This window comes from Exserohilum turcica, assembly GCF_000359705.1.
Source record: "Exserohilum turcica Et28A unplaced genomic scaffold SETTUscaffold_19, whole genome shotgun sequence".
Taxonomy (NCBI): Eukaryota; Fungi; Ascomycota; class Dothideomycetes; order Pleosporales; family Pleosporaceae; genus Exserohilum; species Exserohilum turcicum.
The window spans coordinates 604,202-625,440 of NW_007360014.1; the positions used below are offsets into that span (position 1 = coordinate 604,202).

A 21,239-nucleotide genomic window follows, 5' to 3' on the forward strand; every position below is an offset into this window, starting at 1 on the left:
GGAGAGAACTTACGAATACAGCCCTTCAAAGTGTTACTGCTGGCCTAGCAGTATTCATAAACGATTCGATAGCAATGAGAGTAAAAGGTAACCGGGGCTTCTTGGAATTACTTTATCCATATTCAACCGTACTAGTTGCGATATTAAATGCAATATATTCTCAAACTTTGGTAGAAAACTATATGTGTGTTACAGCAAGAACTGGGCCATGTATCATATGTAAAAGGGTGTCTATGAGTTTTCTTTGGAATCCTTATCCGCTCGATACACAGAGCTAGATAATGACTGTTTTCAAATCTGTAGACATTAGTGCAATACTTCATGATTAGAATCAACTCTTCTCACTGTATGTATCACTATGTTTGGACTTTCTAAACTCATAGAACCGCTCTATCGTTGAGAAATTGCACAACATATGTGGTTTCAAGGGTTTGCCAATCAAATAGCTCACATGTTTTGAATGTCAGTTGGTGAGTTTCGTGTCTTTTATGATTCTGAAACACATCGCTTGGACTCTAGTTGTGTTATCATAACATTGTATATTTTGCACAGGTTTTTAGTATCTGTTGATTCCTCCAAGGTACTCATCTAGAACATGAATACCAGGTAATTCAAAAAGTACCTGTATCAAAGATGCGTATCTACGGAGTTATTGTCTCAACCTTATCTTCAAGTGAAATACTAAAAATCCCCCCCCCTCCCTAGGGATGAATGATACCAAAATTACTAGTTATAATAATGTTGATTGTTGTAAAAGCAGGAGTGAGAAGTGGAGGTGTGGAGGAAGGCGAATGATTAAAGGGCAGACTTCGATGACCAGACAATAAATCAAACTGCTAAGCACGAGGTGTAAGAACGTGGCCTCACCTTGGCAGTCGCACAACATGTTAAATCAACCCAACTAGGCCGGCTGATTCTATATGAGAAGGCCCAATATAAATGGAAAACCTATGTGTGAACCTGATAGGTTGCACTGGCTTCTAATATTTGTCCATATATCATCCGTGAGAGAGACCGTCTTCTATTCGCGTTAACAATGATTAAACATATTGAAAGACAAATCCGATAAAATCGGGTTGACGGACACAGACAGCAAAGAGAGTGATGAGCGGCATGCTAATAGATTGGGTATACTGATCTGAACTACATAATACTGAGACTTCCACGCTATGATTTGATATGACATATGTAGTGAAACGGCAAATCGCTAAGAATAACACAAAAATAACGAACAGAAAAATCCTCTACCAATTCCATGTCCGACTCGCTGCTGAAAAGACAGGCGGCTTCCAGATCAAACGATCAGGGTCAATGCTCCTCTTTCCCTTTAGCTTCTCCTTCGCCTTTTGCCGCTCCCGTTGTGCAATGACTGCATCTGTAAGGACGATGACGTGTTGGTTCTTGCTGTACCGCAGCATATTGAGGTTCTGCAGAGTGTGAAGGACGTCGTTGGTCGTCATTGCTGTTGCAGCGCCTAGATCCTCAATGTTTGCCTCTGCACGACCAGGCTCCATAAGGATATCGACAAGAATCTCTTGCCAGTATGCACGGTAACCGAGAAGACCCAGATCAGACAGAGGCTTTTCCGGTGACCCGAGCTTGCCCTCGCGCTTGGACAAAAGGTACGAGAAATCGATGAGCAGCTTACCAAATCCCTTTCTTTGGTACTGGGGTAACGTCAGAATACAGGCGACGTTGTAGCCTTCCGCCGACTCTTTTTCTTTGGAGAAATAGCCCACAAAGTGGCAGCCGTGTTCATCGCGCGTGCACATGCAGTAGAAGAGAAAGGGATCAACGTCATAGTAGAGCGTCTTATGGTCGAGAAACAATTTGGAAAGTAAGCAGAGGTTGCGACACCAGGTTCGCTGTCGCCGCCCGTCAATCTCAAAAAAGGATACGTAGTCGTCGCGGTATATCTCGTTGCCTGGTGGGTGGAGCAGGTTACACTTTGTGCGGTGGCGCTCAAACTGCGTGACTTCACCAAAGTAGGACAGGCAAAACTCGCAGATGTAGACGACATCGGAGTCTACAAAGTCGATGGGGTATGGTGAGAAATACCAAGGTTCGACCTCGTATCTTCCCATCTGAATCTTCTCCAAGTTTCGCACTCGTGAAATCTCAGTCTGGTTCTGGGTCATGGATCCAGATGTGCGCAGCTTTTCAATCTCGTCCTCTCTCGAAAAGTCCTGGGGAGGCATGGCTTTGGCGGCAGCGGCAGCGTCTTGCACGTCCACCAGGTCCATCTCGTCGTCCTCGGGCTTTGGGGTGCCATCTGTGACTTCGCTGGTGACGAGCACTTCTTGGTTTTCCTTGCCGCCTGCCTTGGACGGCCTTGGAGCCTTGCCGGGCAAGTTGCTAGAGGTTGATTCTGGGGTCCCGGAAATTTCACGGTCCAGCTTGCTGCGTGAGCGCTTGAGGTTCTTTTGGTCAGACTTTGAGGGCGCCTTCTCGTTCTTAGCGGCGGTGCCCTTCTTTTTGTCGGCTTTCTCGGGGGCAGGCCATTCGACTTCTCGAGACAGATCGATGCGCTCTGCCTCGATCCATTCGTCCAGACGCTTGTTGAATTCTTCGTAATGCACATAGAACTTGGGACGGCCCTGGCGTGTCTGTATGGAGAGAATTTCTGCTTTGCGTTTCTCGCCATCCTGCAGGGGGGGTGCGTGTTAGTTGGGGATGACTGCGATGTTGGGGCAGCCCAGGATTCGCGTCACGCAGGACAGAGCTGCGCGCTGTTCCACGTACCTTTTCGACCCAGGCCTTGACGCCGACTCTGCACGCCACGCATCAGTATGCATCTCGAGCGTCTGCGCATGGTGGTGTACGTACCTCAGCTGCGCAAGGGTGGCAAAGCCCGTTTCCACCGGCGCGGGGGTGCCTGACGGCTCGTGGGAATTTTCCCGGGGCGCCATGCTGATGCGCTACCTGGCTCTCGATCCTGGGAGATTGCAGACGGCGTTGGGAGGATTAATGTCGCGATGAAGTTGGCGATGCCGCAGGTCTGCGGCGCGCTGTTGCGGGCGGGCGGGCGGTGGTCGGCGCTTGGGCTGCGCTTCCGCCGACATCTGGAATGTGCTAGCGTCCATCTGAACTTTTGCTGCGCAGAAAGAAGCACCAAGATTCTCGTCCCGACAAGCACTCCCAACACACCACTATGCTCAGCATATGACTCCGGCATGGCTCCAGTCGACCTCGGCAGCCTCTCCAGTAACTGGAAGATCCTGCAACAGCGACTCAAGTCTTCAGCGCCAGCCGCATCATCATCATCATCATCATCAAAGGACAAGAAGCCGGACGAGCACAAGCACGCCTCGCTCAAGCGCAAGAGGTCTCAGCAAGCCCCTGGGAAGCAGGGAGATAGCTCTGCCAAGGCTGTGAATGGCCCAGAGAACAACACACTGCCCAAGTCTCTGCCCGCGAGAAAGCGACAAAGGATGGAGGAGCCAGCCTCGGTTGGCGCTTCAGTCAAGCAACACAACACCAAGACGCTCTCCAAGAGCACGTCGATGCCCTCGCTTAAGAAGGCGCCCCTGCTCAGCGACTCCAAGGACGCTGCCGCCGCCGTCTCCATCCTCGAGCCCCATCCCGATTTCCCCGATGTCGAAAACGAAGGCGTGTCCGAGGTAGCGCTGCCGGGGAAATACGTCGCATTGGATTGCGAAATGGTTGGCGTGGGACCAGAGCCCAACCGCGACTCGGCCCTGGCGCGGGTATCTCTGGTCAACTATCATGGGCACCAAATCTACGATTCCTACGTTCAAGTCCCTAGACACATTGAGATCACCGACTACCGAACTGCCGTCTCCGGCATTGAACCCAAGCACATGCGAAAAGACGTCGCGCGGCCCTTTGACGAAGTGCGCAACGACCTTAAGATACTGCTCCAAGGGCGCATACTGGTTGGACACGCTGTCAAAAACGATCTCGACGTGCTCATCCTGAAGCACGACAAGCGCTTGATCCGCGATACGTCCAAGTTCTCCAAATTCCGGGAATTGGCATCAATACCAGGGCGCACGCCAGGGCTGAAGCTGTTGGCAGAGAAGCTGCTTGGCGTGGAAATACAAGTCGGTGCACATAGCTCCGTGGAAGATGCTAGGGCAACCATGGCCTTGTTCAGGCTGGAAAAGCACAGCTTTGAGCAGGAGATACGGCAAAAATACGGAAACGTGCGTCTCGAGGCTCCGGCAGGAGAGGCCGACATTGGCGGTGACGACGAAGCCAAGACGAAGAACAAGAACAAGAAGAAGAAAAAGAAGAAGAAGAAGAAGCACTAGTCGGTTTGGATAATGCGTTTCGGCCTCTGGGCTCGCGTTCAATATTGTGCATTTACCCGGAGTTTTGCATGACGGATACCCTGAAAAGTTTACTCGTGTTGTCATTATCTGCACCCTGTATAGTCGATTTCAAAGCAGTGCTCCCTCCCAGTTCACGAGTCTGCATTATTCTGGTGAATGGGTGCTAGCAAATGCAGACGGTCTTGTTGCCAAAAGGATTGTATGGGGCAAGTTTCTCAAGTCTTCTGTGATGTGGGTTCTCGAGCTATATCGCGGAGCTGCGTGCAGTCGCTCTGATTTTCAGGTAGGGCGTACTGCACACTGCTGGCTCTACCTGTTTGGATGAACAGTTTGGCCAATTATATGCACAGGTCCCAGCTTGCTCAATCTGCATTGCCCCATGTCTCCTGGAAGCGTTAAGCCCGCTCTGGGAAAACAAGCGCCGCACGCTCGGAGCTTAGCGGGGTTAAGTAAGTATGACATGACACAATGTCCCCATGTCAAGACCTTAACGCCATGCAACAACAACCGTTTCCGATATTCTTCGGACAACTCTGAACGGGAACGGGGTCCGCTATGGTCTCCACGGTACTCCAGATGCATACGTCATGTGCCCACAAACATCTTGCTATAAGAAGGGTTTGTTGCCCACTAGATCCATCGGACAATAGCTTCAATCAACACAAACACAGCTTCTACTCTATACACATTCCACTGCAATTGTCATTTTATTGCTGCAATGTCTAAACCAACTCCTCCATTCGGCTTCAAGCCAAAGGCTGCCTCCTTGCTGGATTTCCACCGTGTCATGGCGCCCACTGCTGGCGTCCGTGTCTCCCCGCTTTGCTTGGGAGCCATGAACTTTGGCGATGCGTAGCAGGACATGATGGGCAAATGTGACAAGAAGACGGTATTCGAGATTTTGGACTTGTTCCATGACCAAGGCGGTAATTTTATCGACACGTAAGTTGATGCTTGTCTTACCCCGCACATGTTGGGAGACGATTTCCGAGTGTGGCCGCCTGGCCGCCTCAATGGTGGTTTCTTGAGCTGACGTGTACTTAGTGCAAACAACTACCAATTCGAAGAATCCGAGAAATGGATTGGTGAGTGGATGAAGGAGCGTGGTGTTCGGGACCAGATGATCGTGGCTACAAAATACACGACATGTTTCCCCGACCCAACCAATGCGCCGCCACGACAAAAGATCAACTATGGCGGAAACAGGTAAAGCTTGAATTTGGAGGAGATACGAGAGACATGTACTGACATTAGCTCTACAGCACCAAGTCGCTCCGTGTATCGCTCGAGGCGTCTTTGAAGAAGCTTCAGACCGACTACATTGACCTGTTGTACGTGCACTGGTGGGATTATACTACGAGCATCCCAGAGGTTATGCAGTCTCTCAATGCGCTGGTGAACAGCGGAAAGGTGTTGTACCTTGGTGTCAGTGACACACCCGCATGGGTTGTCAGTAAGGCCAATGAATGTCAGTCGAGATTGCCCGTCCGAATAACACAGACAATGTTGACTAACATGATTCCAGATGCCCGAAACCATGGCCTGCGCGGATTCAGCGTCTATCAGGGCCGCTGGTCTGCAGCTGACCGTGACTTTGAGCGCGACATCATTCCCATGGCGCGCGATGAGGGCATGGCACTCTGCCCATGGGGCGCCTTGGGGGCGGAAACTTTACCACGGAAGAGAAGCGCAAGAGCAACGAACAAGGCCGCAACTTTGGTCCTGCTTCGGAAAAGCACATTGCCATTTCGAAGAAGCTTGAAGCAATTGCAAAGCAGAAGAATACGCAGATTACAAGCATCGCGCTTGCATACGTACGTCACAAGTATCCTTACGTCTACCCGATTGTTGGTGGCCGCAAGGTCGAACACCTCAAGGGCAATATCGAGGCGCTAGCGATCGAGTTGAGCGATGAAGAGGTTGTCGACATCGATTCGGCTGTTCCGTTCGAAATCGGCTTCCCCATGAATATGATGTTCGAGTTTGGGGGCGCCCAGTACAAGCACACCATGACGAGCTCAGATATTGCACTTTTGCAGTTTGCAGGTCCATTGGATAGTGTACCTCACCAACAGGGACCCAAGCCGCACCCGCTGGAAGGACATGGAGGCAATTGAGCGGGCGATAGAAATCAATACCAGCCAGTAGCCATGTTATGGCCAAACACAGTCTCGCCTCTTGCAAATGCTCAGTGTGGTAAAGTGACATGGTACTGCGGTCGACGTTGGTAAAAGAAAGCTCGGGTTTGCACCCAGCAGCCAATGAAAATTCAACAAAGGGCGCCCCACTCACAAGCCCTTGACTGTCCCAATTCGCTCGTGACTTGATAATTATCATCATGAATCACCCAACCCAACAATGACGACCAAACTCGTTCCTCTAACCGACTTTCGCCTGCCAGACTACCCTGACGCGCCCCTGACTCTCAATGGCGCCCCGCTCAGCATCGTCGACACATCCTCACTCCCCCCAGAAGGAAGTGGCACAAACAACAGCGACAACACCATCACCCCTGCAATTGGCCTGGCAACCCTCCTCTACAAATGGCACCCCAACGCTCTCGCCGCGTTTCTCGACCTCGACGCCTGGTTCTCCATGACATGGACTCTAAGCATCGCGCCAGGAACACCCTCAGGCCCCAAGATTGAAATCGGGCGTATAGGCAACCAAATCACGTTTGGCAGTCTGGACAGCAGCGGCGAAAACTGGAAGTTGATGTTGACGTATAACATTGTTTTAGCAGAAGAAGAAGAAGAAGAAGAAGAAGAAGAAGACGACAAGGTAAAACAACGTAACAGCACAAAGCACAAGACTGGAACATGGATCCCAAATCCCAAGGAAAGCATGATTGGCGAGCGCGACGTCACGTCGCCTGCAATCATCGAGGCGCTAGCGCAGAAATTCATGGCCAAATGTGTACGGGAGAGGAGGTGGGAAACGGGCAAGAAGATGAAACATGGGTTTTGGGTCGAATACGCGCCCATGGATGTCTGGGGCGACGGCATCCCCATGTCGCCGCACTGGCTGTACAAAGGGCTTGATCTGAGTGTGTGCACGGCGTGCGGGAAGAAGAACTGCGCTGAAAATGACACTGCGCTGGCGTTGCAGCGTTGTGGGCGATGCGGAACGGCAACGTATTGCTCGGATGCGTGTCAAAAGGGGGACTGGGCGGTGCACAAGCATGTGTGTCAGATGGGCATGGAGGACAGAGGGCAAGCAATCAAGTTGGTGGAGAAGGGTGGGCTGATTCGGTGGGATGAGGACAAGACATTTGCGAGCGAGGCGGGCGAGATGAGTCGGAACCCGAATCTCCAAGTCCCGCAATTGAAGAGGAGTAGGATTGCTGAGTAAACAGAGAGTTGAGGCGAGATGGGAGGTGGTGGTTTCGATTTTGCATCCATGAAATGTCGAGTACTTAGCGAGAGAGTCTGTGTCATGATTCATAGGATAATCATTCGTAGCTAGTCAACTTTACTGGCGAGTTCCATTGCAAAGGCATCCAGCCCAAGTACTGCGCATGTACCTTCTTCCATGTTCAACCTGAAAATCAAAACACCATAATACCAAGCCTATGTAGATAGGAACGCTGCAACTTCAAGCTCAATGGTGTACTCTCTCCGTATGCAAAACCAGGCAAACTACGCCGCTGCAGTCTTAAGAGTAGCAAAGAAGAGAAGAAAAAAAAACGGTCAAGACAGAACCATAAGCACAAGCAAATCGGTAGCGCTTCAACATGAGCAGTGCCCTCTCGTGGCACTAGTGAGCTTCCAGTGTAAATAATCCTTCCGAGCAAGGTCAAATTATCTTCTTAACAATGCTTATTCGAAACCTTGAATCAGTCGTTCCGTAAAACCAAAAAAACTTCGTAAGCAATATGTTGCCACGTGGAAAATTAACCGAATTTTCCAGTTTGACCCTTTTCCCGAAAAAAAGGGGAAATTGCCATAGATTTATGTAGACTTGTTCTTTGCTGGCTTGTTTTCTGTTTGTTTATCTTTTATTATTTTATCCAAAGATGCATTTAGACGGTTTCAGTCGTTTTCCAACTCGTCCAACTCCTTTTGTCGCCGCTCCAGTTCCAGCCTCATTGCTTCTGCTTCTCTTCGCAGTCTTTCTCTTTTAGCTGCTTTCTCTTCTTGTGATAGGGTGGAATTGGGCGATGTTCCTCCACTTGTGCGGAGGGGCACAGAGAGCGACGGGTCGATATTAGAATCTGTGTCAGTCTGTGATGGGTTTAGGATCGACGATATGGCATTTGGACGATGAGGCAGTGGATTCGACGGTTCCTCGGGATCCACCGTTGCGCTGCGACTTCGTTTTCTGGGCGATGGTGCGCCGGGCTGCCCGCTGGCTACAAGGCCTACTGGGTTCGACGTTACTGTCGCATTACTGTAGTAATGCGTAAAGTCAACCGCAAGCGGCCCCCTTGGTGGCTCCGGTGTGTATTCTTCTCGAGACTCGAGGGCAGTCGACGGGTCTGGAGAAACCGAGTGCTCGAATGCAGGGGGTTGAGAAGGTCTTTGTGGAGGCGAGTAATTTGCGACTGAAGACGCAGCTTGCGAGCTGGTGTCGGTGGCAGGCACAACACGTTTCCGGCGCTTAATCTCCTGCTTCTTCATTGCAACGGGGCGGTGAGTGCCGTGAAGTTTGTAGTAGAGTCCTGTATGAAAGCATTAGTCATCGATTGTTGACTAGGCATGCATGCTGCGTGGCAATGCGGACTCACCACAAGCATTACAGATGATGTGACCAGCATCATCTCGTCTCCAGAGTGGCGTGATTGTTGTTCCACAATTTTGGCACGCAGGGATGGCACTTGTCGACGCTGAGGCGGGGGAATTGGCGTCATTCCCACTCCTGTTGTCGCCGGAGCCTGCGTTTGCTTGGGCCAGTGCAAACTTGGCCGTCTTTGACACGCGGTTGTTAAATGCTGGGCAGCCACTGCAACCTTGCTGACCTCCGGTACCATTACACCTCCCTCCGCCTGGGCATGTCCCGGCCGCCATCTGGTCCGCAGCGACATAGGTTGCCACGCGCGGCGAAGCAGCCACGCTGCCAGGAGATGGTCGATTGGCGTCGCTGGGTCCTGGAGTCGGGCTTTGCTGGACCGGCATCATCGGCTGGGTCTGCGTGTTCCGCTTGAGGTTCACTGGCCGTGACTGATTCCGCGCCTTCATGTACAGACCGCACGCGTTGCACACTGTTTCTCCAGTCGGCGACCGGCGCCAGAGGGGCGTCTGGGTTGTTTTACAGTTGCTTCGGACGGTTAGCGCTCTGCTCGCACATGTGTTTCGCACTGTCGTCGCACAGGCGGTGGCAAGTCAGGCAGAACGACTTGAGACAAAAGCAAATGACATACCTGCAGACCTGGCCGGTGACGGGTGCGTTGGGAGGCTCGTAGGCCATGTTGGGCATCTGAAGAGACGCCGAGGGTGAAGGCGCGGGGGGAGCGTCTGCGATGGGCACGGCATCTTCGAGCGAGTGGTATATCTCTGATGTTTGGTCGTCCGGGGCATGGATGGGCTGGGGTTCCTGCGAAGGCGTCTCGACGCTCGGTTTCTGGTGTTCGTGGGCTTGGTTGAGCAGGCGGAGACTGTCGGCCATGTCCAATTCGTCTCTGCTCGTTTCCCGCGACAAGTGATGCGGATGGGTGGGCGTGGGAGCTAGTGCGGTGCCTCCAATTGCTGAGGGATGCGCCATGAGGCGAGGGCGGCGTTGTTGTGCGTGTTGGGGCGAGTCCGCTGGAGCCGATGGTCACGGCGGCAGTGATGATGTATGTATGTATGTATGTATGTATGTATGTAGGGTTGGCGGGCTGCTTTGTCCACGACGGCGTAGTCGCTTAGGCGGCCAGCTATCGGGCTTCAGATCTAGGTTTGATCTGATATCCCACGAGCGAGACGCCACGTGAAGCAGGCGCTAATGTATGTGTGGTGAGGCGAAATGCGGGTCTTCGGGCCTTCGTGCACAACGGTTGTCAGGTGTGGCACACTGGGGGTGGTGGTGGTGGTGGTCAACGGCCAAGTTCAAGAGTCAAGTGCCTGGCAAGGGAGCATTTGCAGGCGTGGTCGGGGCCCGGGGCCTCGGCCGTTGTATATTCCAGCGAGACATGGCGCTGGTGGTGCTGGAGTGCTCAGGCGGTGAATGGGGGCGGGCGGCCAATCACGTCGTTGCTATTATAAGCCGCCGACTGACGCCATGGCCCTCCCCTTTGCGAGCACGTCCACGTCCACGTCCACGTCCACGTCCGCGTCGACGGCCATGCAACGACACACGCCAGCCGCGACGACGGCCGCCCTGAGCCAGCCTCTGCGCCCCCACGGGCACCAGCACCAGCGGCGGCAGCAGTTCGCAGACGGAGCCAACCGCACCGCGGCCCTGTCCACGGCATGAGTGCGCAAAGAGGCCAACCCCCCCATCCCTGGCGCCAAAGGATCTGCTGTGGCGGCACCCCGAGGGCAAGGGAAAAGTCGGCTTCGTCTCCACAAACCGCCCTGGCAGCACACACACACAGCAGACGTGGACGGGCTGTCAGCGGATCAAGATCCGCTTCGCCTACCGCTAGCGATCAATAACGGTACCTTCTCCGCACGCCACTGATGCACACCAAGGATCCAATCAGCGCGCCCCAGAATGACATGCTTGCATCTTCACACGAGCGTTACGTGAACGCCCCAACTGCTCGCGGCCTTGCCTGCCACTCGCCCAAGTGTTTCTCAATCGACTGGCAGGTCGCGAATCGACGAGGGAACACGCGGCGTCGGCTACCAAAACTGGTCTCTACGCCCCAAACCACAACGCCATTCACCCGCACCCCATCGAGCCCGAGCACGTCTCGAATACCGCCCAGTGATGCTGCCAGTGTCGGCAATCCGCCATACACGCATTGGATTGACAAGGCTTACAAAGCACGCACATGCTGCCTCTAGCCCTCTTTGGTAGCTGCACTATTGAAATAAGCATTTTGCTATTCAAAATAAACTACGTGAGAACTAGACCCTACCTCTGCTCGCACACGCTGGGTGAAGACTGCAAAAGCTTATTCTGACGTCGACAATTCGGTCATTTCCCAAGTCTTCCCCCCACAAGCTTTACGACGCCTCTACATGCACCCTGCATTTCACCAACCAGACATGTACAACACCTATTGATTGCATCAACCACACGCAACCATGCTCTTTTCCTCGCCGAGGCCCAGAGGCCTGGCGACCAATATGTTGACGACGACTCTGCAAGCGCCATCCTCTTCTTTGTCAGTCGTGGGTTTAGACTTGTTCGGCGCCCCAACCGGCATCCGCATCGCTGCTTGTCGTCAGTTATGCAGGCCCCAAATGTTCTGGCCTGTTGCAGACATACCGCATGTTGGCAGGGGGCTCGATGGAGGGAACAAACTCCAGAGCCGCATAGGCCACACCAATGATGCCGACAATGGTACCGGGCACAATGCGGAACCAGCGCTCGCCTACGATAACAGAGCCAATGAAGATGTAGAAGATGCCGCGGCCGAGGAACGAGAACATGAAAGAGGCATAGCGCGCCACTTGCTGGGGGATCTGGAACTCAAGGAGAGCCGTTCCTGTGGCAGCCGTTAGCAGCGTCCGTCAGGCACGAGCAGGCCCAACTCTTACCCAGGCCGAATATTATGAGGTATACGCCAAGGATGATGTTGGAGCTGAGGCCACGGTTAGCGCGGTACGAGGTTACATGAAGCCAAAGGGTGCATCCGTGGGCAATGACGGGTTGGAAGAGCACGGCAGCGCCATCTCTGGGACCTGGCTGGTGCCTGCCATGTGGGCAGCGACGACGCCTAGCCATTGGCGCCTCTGCTCTGTGCCCTCGCCCTCGTTGCCGTGTGGCGCGTGTAGCTCCGCGGCAGCAGTGTCCGCGCCAAAGAATAGATAGGAACGGTGGAGAGGGGGTCGATGCGGCGGGTTGGGAAGGGCATGTGCAGCGGGCGCACACTCACAAATCCGAAAACGGGAACAGCTTGGCGATACCGCCGAGGACCACAAAGACGGCGACGGCGAAATTCACCATGCGACTGGACAGGACAGACATTAGTCATCGGCATGGACAGAGTCGGGGGGGAGCACGCGTGGTTGAGCAGGAGGCGGCGCTGCATAGCTGCCTGTGTGCACGCCGCCCAAGCTCCACGAGGACTCACAAGATGTCGGAGAAGTCCATGGCGGAGGATTGGCTGGCGAGGTGTGGGAACCGCACTTTGACGACGTCTGCACAGCAGCCGGGGGGACGGGGCGGCGGATGGAAGATGAGATGAGCAAATGAGGCTCGTTGGGGGGGAGAGAGAGGGATGGGGGGTTGGTGTTGCGCGCAACCTTGGCTTGCGACAAGAAGACAAGACGTTGCGAGGGTGCGCTCAGCTTGTGCGCTAAACGTCATACCTGGTCACGCTGCTGATTGGCTGATGCGAGCCCCCCGAGCCCGCCAAGGGGCTGCCTCTCTCTCTCTCTCTCTCTCTCTCCATCTTCTCCTCCAGCCTCGACGCCTTTGCCTTTGTCGGCTTCTCGTCCTTGTCCCGCCAGCCGGATACGAGAGAGTCCCATCTCCATACATACTCTTCTGGCCCTGCCTGGCCCATGCGTCCTCAACAACAACAACAACAATGACGACGACGACGACAACGGCGACGCCACTCATGAGGCTGTGCGGACGGCTGGCCCTTGTCACTGACTGACTGCCCATAGTATACGTGCATGTGTAGACTGGCCAGCGCCATGGCGATCATCACGGAACAACCGGAATGCCGTCCTCGAAATGAAGCTGCTAAGAGTTTCCCATGCACTACATCCATACAGTCATCCATCCATCCATACATACAGCCTTCATCTCCCTGCCAAGACGAACCGGACGCTATGCCTACTCTCTCCGTGCTCGCAATGCGCTTGTCCGTACCGCTGTGGTCCCCCCATCTCATCGGCTGCATGTTCTGACCGCTTAGTTCTCCTGGTACAGATCAATTCCTGGAAATGGCCTAGGATATGCGTTGCCCTGCTTACCGCCCTGCTTCACCGTGCGAGGCCCAAATCAGCGCTACCTGCCCCCCGAATGCTACCATAGACACATCTACAAACACTATGTATACGAGCTTCGTCACACGGTCCATGTGGACTGGGATTGTTTTCCCGTCGTGCGACTTTTGCAACTTAATGCAAGAACACGACCAAGGGCTCCTTGTAACCAGAAAACGACCAGTCTGTCGGACACAGTACCCAGGTATACATACTAGATACAGCCTACTCTTGTCCGTGCCATAACCAGGTCCCGCCGCATAATTGGCTTGGTCAGGCTCACGCACATGGAATGTTACGTTGGACGGTCAACAGGCATGACCCATGCCGGATGACATTCGGGCATTTACCAGGTGCTAGCCCGTGGCAGAATGGCGGGTTTAATCTGTTCTGACGTTTGCCTCTAAATTCGCCATGGAATATTTTTAGTGCGTGCAGAGCCATGCTTCGGGCATAGCGTCGGCAACATTGCATCATGCTCGTATTCTCGTGTGCATGGATCGAAGGCCCATGGGGATATAAAGAGGCGTGCGTTTTCCTCTGCTGACAATGACCCAACACATGCTCATCACTTGTCCAAACTACTTAGACCTAGTGCTCCACCAAGCCGCATCAATATGAAGTTCTCTACCTCGACCATCTTGGCCTCCACCGTGGCCCTCGCCGCCGCCGCCTTCGACGACCCCGTTCACCCGGGCGACCTCTTCAGCCTGCTATCACAACGGACGGGCACGTTTGTGCAGAATGGCAACGTCGCCGTCTACAAGGACGGTCTTGGCATCAACAACGACCAACAAATCTTTTGCGAGAAGAAGCCCTACCCCAAGTACGCCGCCATGTCGGTGAACACATCCGGTGGGCTCTTCCTCTACGTCGATACCAACGTCGTGCAGGCGTACGTTGACCGCACGCCCGAGGGCAAAGGCGCTATCAAGTGGTCGACGGGCGTGTCCCCCATCGACGCCAAGTTCGAGCGCGGCCCGTTTGAAATCAACGCCAACAACACGCTGCAATTCGTTGATGGCGACAAGAGATACGACTTCCAGGCTTGCCCCATCACGGCCAACGACCCCAACCCCAGCCAGGTGTTTACAGTCTGGCTTGGCCAGTACCCTAACCCCACGGGCGACGAGTGCATCCCGTTCACGGCAAGGGCCCTCAAGCTTGATGATCCCCAGAAGTGCATCTACAACGGCCTGCCGTAGAGTCAATGCTCCTGAATGGAAGAGTACAGAGAAAGGCTGTCGAGGGCGGTGGACGCTTCAGAAGGGGGAGGTAGCCAGCAGAGTTCATGTTAATGTTAGCTAATGTATTACGGCAAGAGTATGGAACCATGTATTCCGATGATGCTCTGCTCCCACTGGGACGTTGACGCGGGATTCCCAGGCGTGAAAGTGTTTGGACGTACTGAAGCTGCCCCAAGAAACGGGCATCATGCTCGTGCTCGCTACAGGCGGATGCTTCCGAACGACAGCAGCCACAGCGGTGGCAGCAGAAAAGGCCGTCGAATGCCTGCAAAGCGCCGGCGAATCAAGGCGGGCCTCGCTAATCTCCTCGCTGTCCGATTCGCCTGCCGGCGACGTGATGAATCATCCCGCGCTAACAGCGACGGCGTTGCCAGCATCCCCTTGCCCAGACCGCCATGCCATTCCACAAATACCCTCCCCACACCTGGCTGTCCGACCGAGTTATCCGTTCACGCGCAGACGATCCGATCCTACTCTTTCCAGCTCTGATCCCACGGCCATGTCATCGCCCGGCCATCGCAAACCAGCGCCGCCTCCTCAAAAAGGCAAAGCCCACTTCTAAATAGGCACTCATCGAGTCCCGGCAGCCCGGATCCAATAAACAACCTACACGCCGTATACGAGAGGAAGACGCCAGGACGAGCCTATCCATCACCGCCCTGCAAGAGAAGCAAGAAGAACAAGACGATGATGAGAGAAGAGAAAATTTCAGCCTGTCCACAAGACCATGATTCCCCGCGGCATAGAAACTTTGGGGCTAATTATAGCAATATATGCCCAAGTTTATTCAAGATCGGCGCTTTCTGGAGCGACGTAGCACTATACTACACTACCCACCTCGAACCCACTATACTACCCCAACATATGAGTCTGTTTTCTACCCTACGTCTATGTGTCCTGTTGCCTACACACATATACACGCACACATACACACATACACACAGAGATACGATATTCACGTGTCCGACCTATGCGCCATCTTCCCTTCTGATGCAGACGTTGCAAGGACAATGGCGAGCACCCCAGCTGCTCAATGCTTACATTTATTACGCGCTAGCCAGGCCAATTTCTCATATGACGCAACCAGTGTGCAGTATACAATGCTTATACGAGGAGGTGGGAGCGTGAAAGAAAAGGCACTAGCGGGAAACGATACATTGCGGAGTGACGTAGCGAGTGGCGAGCCAGCCCGTATTCGCCTGGTCGGGGGGTGGCGGCTGCGGAGAATGCATGTACAGCGTATCCCTTAGCCAGGGGCAAGACACTCGATTTCACGACCACGACTCTGATTCTGGACAGAAGCTTGATTGTGGGAAACAGCACCACGTGACTTGGACTGTGAATCGGATCTTCACATTTCCACCCAACTTGTCTCAACACTGTCAAAACCATTTCAGCACAACACCCGGTTGAGTCTAAAGTGGAGCACGATCCGGGTGGCTAGTCTGACTCACTGCCACCGTCAGCGCTTCTGTTATGTATCGAACCACCCAAAGGTACCCATCGGCGTATCCCCCTTTGACAACAGCATTTACATTATATGTAGATGGTCACTTACAGCATCCATAGGATAATATAGATACAGGAGAAATATACGCCATCCCAACACTTGTTACAAGGAATCTACGACTGGAAAGCGCGCAAAATTATACAGCATCCCTCCATACACCAGGTCCCAGAAAGCCTGGTCAGTCACAAAGTCCCTCGTGTTCAGCGTCAAGGCCCAATCCATTGTCGGCAAGCTGTAACCAATTGTGCGTGCGCCAGCCATTGTGCCGTCGCGGCTCGCGTATGGCTCGTGTCCGCCAGTCGAGTAAGCTGCGTGGGTGCTGAAAAACCGGGCTATGGTGGCTGCCGAACATTTGAGCCCATACGCACCCATGGCTTCCTCTTTGTTGCCCCCGTCGCCACCGTTCGCGTTGGAGACTCTGTTCTTTGCCAGCGGCGTCAAGGCAGAAATGCCGGTATACTGTGTTTCCTGCACAATAGCGTCGTTGAGGTGCTTGTCCGCTGCCGTCTCCCACAGTTCCACGTCGTAGCCCGCGAGCACGTGCTTCTCAAGGTACGACTTGTACGTGTGGCCCGTCAGATTGGTCAGCACGTAGCTCAATAGCATGGTCCCGTAGTTGGAGTAAACAGTCTTCTCGCCGGGCGTGTAATCGAGTGGCCGGTCATAGACCCATTCGATGACCTGGCGTAGCGTGGCGGGCGTGGCCTGATTGAGTGACTGCCCGACAAGGGTAAAGACGAAGCCGATATCAGGCGAGATGCTGCGATCGAAGCCCGCCGTATGGTTGAGGAGCTGGTCCACCGTGATGTTCAACGCGCGGGCGTCTTTGGGGTTGTTGTAGCCGAGGAGGGGGTAGACGCGGGTCGTCAAATTGAGCATGCCTGTCGATATGAGGTGGTCCACTGCGGTATACGTGAAGGCCTTGGATACACTCGCGAGCAGGAATTTATCCGACGGTTGGACAATGGCGCGATTGCTCTCGGCCCATGTATACCCTCGCGAAGTGACGACAGTTCCATTGATGGACACGGCGACTTGGGCTTGTCGGACACTGTTCCTTTTCATAAAGTCTTGCATTACTTGGTCCAGAGTATCGCGGATACCGTCGTTGTCTTGGAAGCCGCCAACAGTGCCTGTGACGTGCCATTCGCGCTCTAGCGGGGTGAGCCTCTCTGCAAATATGACGGCGTATCTTGCTTCTGCGGAGCCTGCGCCTGAAATGTGCGTAGGGTACATGTTCTTGGCCTTTTGAGCGGCCATTTCCGTCTTGAGTTGCAATGTAGTGAGATTGGTACGAACTGTCCACTGCCCAACACTTGTCGAGTCAAAGATGGGCGTAAGAATCTGGTCTTCCGAACTGTCAACAAAAACCAGTCTCCAGAATCTCTTCGAAGTCTCTGAAGACAACAACATGTCAAAATCATATCTCAACTTGTCCTTCTGGTACCACACAGTCTGTATGTGATTGTTCGTGTCCTCATGTCCGAGGATGCAGTACTTGCGCTCGCCCTCGACGCCATACATGCTGACGCCTTTGATTGTCATGGGTGTTCCATCGGTCGTATTAACATATATGTAAGGGTCATCAAGACTACACGTCTGAGTCCAGTTGCCAACCGAAGATGTTTGCTCCATCACTCCCGCAAACACTGCGTTCGAGGCGGGCCCGGTGGCAGATACGTGCGTCGAGACATAGCCACTGGTCTTCCACTGAGCCAGCCATGCATTGTAAGCGGTTTCGTTGGCGCCCACGATAGTTTCATATCGACTGCCGTCCTGCTTTGTCCAGATGCCGGCATATTTTGCATCGGGGGGCGAGCCGTGTACATTTAGGGAACTTGGTCGGTATCCCTCAGCTTTCAGTTTTGCAATCCTGATCTCGGCCTCGGTGCCGTTGATGTTGAAGAACACACTTTGTTCAATTTTCGCATTGCGTTTCGAAACTGTCAGATGGTGGTTGGTGGCCGGAACCGCTGCAACGAGCGTTGCCAGAGAGAGGCAATTCGCCAAGGTTGAAAATAACGAGCGTGAGGTATACATGGCGATGAGCGACATCACAAAGCAGTCCTGCTGCCCCTAATAAGGCATTTCAAAATCAGGTAGTTGCACTTTGAGCCATTTTTCGCTCGTTACAAGATTCAATGCACGAACCCGCCTTAGGTTCGCGATACGAGCCGCTTAGGCACCACCCCGGGCATGGTACTATCCGTGCGCAGCCAACGAGCCAGTACAGTCAACGAGCCACCCCACCAAACTGCCGCATCGTGAACCCACCCACCTTTAACGCGTCGTAACTCCACAACTATAGATCTAATTCAAGAAGCGATTAAATATATTAAATCGCGTAAGGCTAGAGATAAATTCTTGTACCGCTAAGTTGCAAAAATATTTAGAGTTAATTAAACAACGCTATTGTGACAGCATAAAGGCGCATAACTATCTAAAGTTAAATAAGCTGCCTAAGACTGCTAAAATCTTAACCTACAATAAGAGCATGAACTTATGCTATATATAGAATGTTGTACTTGCTAAGGGCTTCCTCCTACGCGTGAAATGATACAAAATTTCGCGGCGACGATAGTTAAAAATAAGGTTTCCATAGCCTGGGTTTCCTGCTTTCTGCATCGCTATGCTAACGAGCTCACTATTAAATAGAGCACTAGGATTAATCGCAAACGTCACAACACTAATTTAGAAGAAAGATATAGTCTATACTTTGACTTGTTGCATTTAAAAATGCGAGAGTACGATGTTAACGCGCGCAATACCTATAATATAAATAAGAAGGGCTTCTTTATTAGCATTACAAACCGCATAAAGCGCGTCTTTTCTAAGGCACTATAGGCGTTAGGAGAGATTAAGGCGGCGATATAGGATAGCAATAGAGAATAGGTAACGCTGCTAGCTTGCGTATGCGCTTCTAGTGAGGTATTGCCGCCTGCTATTATCTACAAGGGCACCGCTGGGATTCAATTAAGCTAGGTTAACGCCGTTGAGGTCGCAAAACATAAGATTTTCTTCTTAAACTCAGCGACGGGATAGAGCAACAATAATATTAGCATAGCGTGGCTTAAATAGGTATTTGAACGCTTCACGAAGCCAAAAGCAAGACAGGATTACTAGCTTCTAATCCTTAATGGCCACGGCAGCCATGTATCAACTGATTTTATAGATTTCTGCGATGGCAACCGCATCCTGTTAGCTATCTTTCCACCCCACGCAACCTATAGCTTGCAGCCACTTGATGTGGTTGTGTTCGCTCTAATGTCGAAAGCATACTCGAAACAACTCGATTGCCACCTCCACGAGTCCTACAGCACGGCAAAGGCAACAAAAAGAGAGTTCTTTAGCCTCTTTTGGCCTGCTTAGAGCTCTACAATAACTCTAGATCTTATTAAGAAGAGTTTTTAAGTTACTAGGGTGTGGCTAATAGATGCTTAGGTTATCCTAAAACGCTTTAATAAACACCTACAACAACAAGATAAGACTCTAGAAATTAGGCAGCATAACGATAGTGATAGCTAGCGTGAGCTACGAGAAGTTTTTAATGCTGCGGTTAGGGATAAGTCAAAAGTTAAAGCCTAGTGGCTTAAGGCTTTATTTTAGTCTCTATAGGTTTAAAACGAGCTTCTCTACTGCAAGAACAAGTATCTTAATCACTCGCTTAACACTAAAACAAACGCCAAGAAGAAGAGCAAGACACTAGACCTTTAATAGCGCGAGGAGTATCACAGTAGGGCAGTATTCTAGTCCCCAAGAAAGCTCCGCGAAGCCAGGTATCGCGAGAGTGTATGTTAAGAGTATAGATCAAGTGGAAGTAATATAAGACTTCTGGTGTTGATCTTCTTGTTAGTTAGTTTTCGCAGATAGAGTGACAGGGTGCAAACAAGGACAGTAACGTGCAAGTAGAATAACTCTCTGTATTGTACTTGTACTCAAAACTTAAGTTAAACACATTAAGCTATAAGGGCTCAATGCCTATGCTATATACTAAAGGAATGTCCTATGTTCTATATTGTCCTACATGTATCATGTTGTCCTATGCGTAGTACTTCGTGGGACATCGTGGGATCTGTGGGACACACGTGACTTGTCTCATAGTAGCGTTCTACCAAGACCGTAGGACGCAGGGCGCTCATGCGTCATTAGTCTATATACTCTTATTATTTCGTGAGGCCTTAACATAGGCTTCTTCCTTTCTTCTTTCTTTATCTTCGTGCTGTTCCCTTCCTTAGGTTCGTAACACTATCCTCCCCTTCCTGGCTTCATGTCCTCATGAGCTAACTTGTCATAGTCTCTAGAAGTACTGCGCACTGTCATTCCGTTGGTGACCGAATTAATCGTACTAGAGAACTCGCGATGGTTTCTTGTCAATATTGCGCGAAGCGGGGTTTGGAGTGTTGGATGTCGTCGTTGAAGAAGGAGTGTAGGAATTGTTATTAGAATGGTGTGAAGTCGTGTGTTCCGGTGGAGGTTCCGATCCCGAACTTCGAAAAGTTGGATCAAGAGTTGGCGCGTCTTGAACAACAAGAGGCCGAGGTTGATGCAGCGGAGTCTGTAGCTCTAGAGGCGCTAATAGCGGCGCGTGCGAAGAAGGATCGTCTTTATAAACAAAGGAAAATCCTAAAACGTCGTAAACAACAGTAGGTTAACGAGTCGGGAAAGTACGTGGAGGATATCGAGGCGTTGGAGGCCATAGAGTGGGCGAATCGAGAGGTGTCCACTCTCGAGGGTGGTCTAATGCCAGGTACTCCTGCCTTAGATTGGAGTGTCTTTATGCCTACTTTCTTGGAGGGTGATCCTAGGTTTGCTAAGGCAATTGGTGATACTATGCTAGGCGCTGGCGGCAGTTCGTGAGGTTGGTCTTTGGTTCCTATGTGTTTTCGCTGTTGGGGTATCCTAACTATTTAACTAGGTAACGTATGTGGCAAGCGAGCGCCGCAGGCAAGCGAGCGCCGCACCCCACCAAACCTGCGCACCTCTATAAGCCTGTAGTTCCACCACAATATAGTTGTTTTACTACATATTAACATAATAGATTAAGCAGTACCTAGAGTATCTTTCTTGCACGTACGCGAGTTATGGCCAGTCTCTCTGCACCTACTACAGCGCGCCAAAGCCTGGCGGCTAACACCTAATCGCTCTCCTCTCTGACGCT

The 21,239-nt window shown here is 52.2% G+C and overlaps 9 protein-coding genes across 9 annotated transcripts; 5 read left to right on the top strand and 4 right to left on the bottom strand.

Moving 5' to 3' along the window:
• Positions 1 to 1,244: 1,244 nt before the first annotated feature.
• SETTUDRAFT_109480 (uncharacterized protein) lies at positions 1,245 to 2,909 on the bottom strand (the record flags this gene model as incomplete). Its single annotated transcript, XM_008026660.1, has 3 exons — positions 1,245 to 2,645; positions 2,719 to 2,770; positions 2,827 to 2,909. The coding sequence occupies 3 exons, from the start codon at positions 2,907 to 2,909 to the stop codon at positions 1,245 to 1,247; spliced, it is 1,536 nt and encodes a 511-aa protein (XP_008024851.1).
• Positions 2,910 to 3,148: 239 nt separating this feature from the next.
• On the top strand, positions 3,149 to 4,274 carry SETTUDRAFT_150710 (uncharacterized protein; the record flags this gene model as incomplete). Its single annotated transcript, XM_008026661.1, has 1 exon — positions 3,149 to 4,274. Exon 1 carries the CDS (start codon positions 3,174 to 3,176, stop codon positions 4,272 to 4,274), a length of 1,101 nt encoding a protein of 366 aa, XP_008024852.1. The 5' UTR covers positions 3,149 to 3,173.
• A 739-nt stretch (positions 4,275 to 5,013) lies between these two features.
• Positions 5,014 to 6,412, top strand: SETTUDRAFT_47351 (uncharacterized protein; the record flags this gene model as incomplete). Its single annotated transcript, XM_008026555.1, has 6 exons — positions 5,014 to 5,100; positions 5,155 to 5,237; positions 5,340 to 5,501; positions 5,558 to 5,763; positions 5,821 to 5,883; positions 5,979 to 6,412. The coding sequence occupies 6 exons, from the start codon at positions 5,014 to 5,016 to the stop codon at positions 6,410 to 6,412; spliced, it is 1,035 nt and encodes a 344-aa protein (XP_008024746.1).
• A 241-nt stretch (positions 6,413 to 6,653) lies between these two features.
• On the top strand, positions 6,654 to 7,697 carry SETTUDRAFT_150713 (uncharacterized protein; the record flags this gene model as incomplete). The annotated part of the gene is made up of 2 exons (XM_008026662.1): positions 6,654 to 7,028; positions 7,077 to 7,697. The coding sequence occupies 2 exons, from the start codon at positions 6,654 to 6,656 to the stop codon at positions 7,644 to 7,646; spliced, it is 945 nt and encodes a 314-aa protein (XP_008024853.1). The 3' UTR covers positions 7,647 to 7,697.
• A 629-nt stretch (positions 7,698 to 8,326) lies between these two features.
• Positions 8,327 to 9,995, bottom strand: SETTUDRAFT_109283 (uncharacterized protein; the record flags this gene model as incomplete). Its single annotated transcript, XM_008026663.1, has 3 exons — positions 8,327 to 8,955; positions 9,022 to 9,551; positions 9,655 to 9,995. The coding sequence occupies 3 exons, from the start codon at positions 9,993 to 9,995 to the stop codon at positions 8,327 to 8,329; spliced, it is 1,500 nt and encodes a 499-aa protein (XP_008024854.1).
• A 498-nt stretch (positions 9,996 to 10,493) lies between these two features.
• Positions 10,494 to 10,688, top strand: SETTUDRAFT_161174 (uncharacterized protein; the record flags this gene model as incomplete). The annotated part of the gene is made up of 1 exon (XM_008026664.1): positions 10,494 to 10,688. The coding sequence occupies one exon, from the start codon at positions 10,494 to 10,496 to the stop codon at positions 10,686 to 10,688; it is 195 nt and encodes a 64-aa protein (XP_008024855.1).
• Positions 10,689 to 11,239: 551 nt separating this feature from the next.
• Positions 11,240 to 12,585, bottom strand: SETTUDRAFT_169063 (uncharacterized protein). The gene is made up of 3 exons (XM_008026665.1): positions 11,924 to 12,585; positions 11,652 to 11,871; positions 11,240 to 11,597 (listed from the first exon to the last, which is right to left on the bottom strand). Exons 1-3 carry the CDS (start codon positions 12,108 to 12,110, stop codon positions 11,561 to 11,563), a joined length of 444 nt encoding a protein of 147 aa, XP_008024856.1. The 5' UTR covers positions 12,111 to 12,585; the 3' UTR covers positions 11,240 to 11,560.
• Positions 12,586 to 13,941: 1,356 nt separating this feature from the next.
• SETTUDRAFT_28296 (uncharacterized protein) lies at positions 13,942 to 14,529 on the top strand (the record flags this gene model as incomplete). Its single annotated transcript, XM_008026529.1, has 1 exon — positions 13,942 to 14,529. One exon carries the CDS (start codon positions 13,942 to 13,944, stop codon positions 14,527 to 14,529), a length of 588 nt encoding a protein of 195 aa, XP_008024720.1.
• Positions 14,530 to 16,183: 1,654 nt separating this feature from the next.
• SETTUDRAFT_109485 (uncharacterized protein) lies at positions 16,184 to 18,121 on the bottom strand (the record flags this gene model as incomplete). Its single annotated transcript, XM_008026666.1, has 1 exon — positions 16,184 to 18,121. One exon carries the CDS (start codon positions 18,119 to 18,121, stop codon positions 16,184 to 16,186), a length of 1,938 nt encoding a protein of 645 aa, XP_008024857.1.
• Between the last annotated feature and the right edge of the window lie 3,118 nt (positions 18,122 to 21,239).

What these genes read in the sequence shown, in the direction of transcription:
- SETTUDRAFT_169063 (XM_008026665.1), bottom strand. Translation starts at nt 12,110, where the DNA reads ATGGCTAGGCGTCGTCGCTGCCCACATGGCAGGCACCAGCCAGGTCCC. An exon ending in CCTCATAATATTCGGCCTGG is followed by an intron (nt 11,872 to 11,923) that starts GTAAGAGTTGGG and finishes CGGCTGCCACAG; the next exon opens with GAACGGCTCTCCTTGAGTTC. An exon ending in GAGCCCCCTGCCAACATGCG is followed by an intron (nt 11,598 to 11,651) that starts GTATGTCTGCAA and finishes GACGACAAGCAG; the next exon opens with CGATGCGGATGCCGGTTGGG.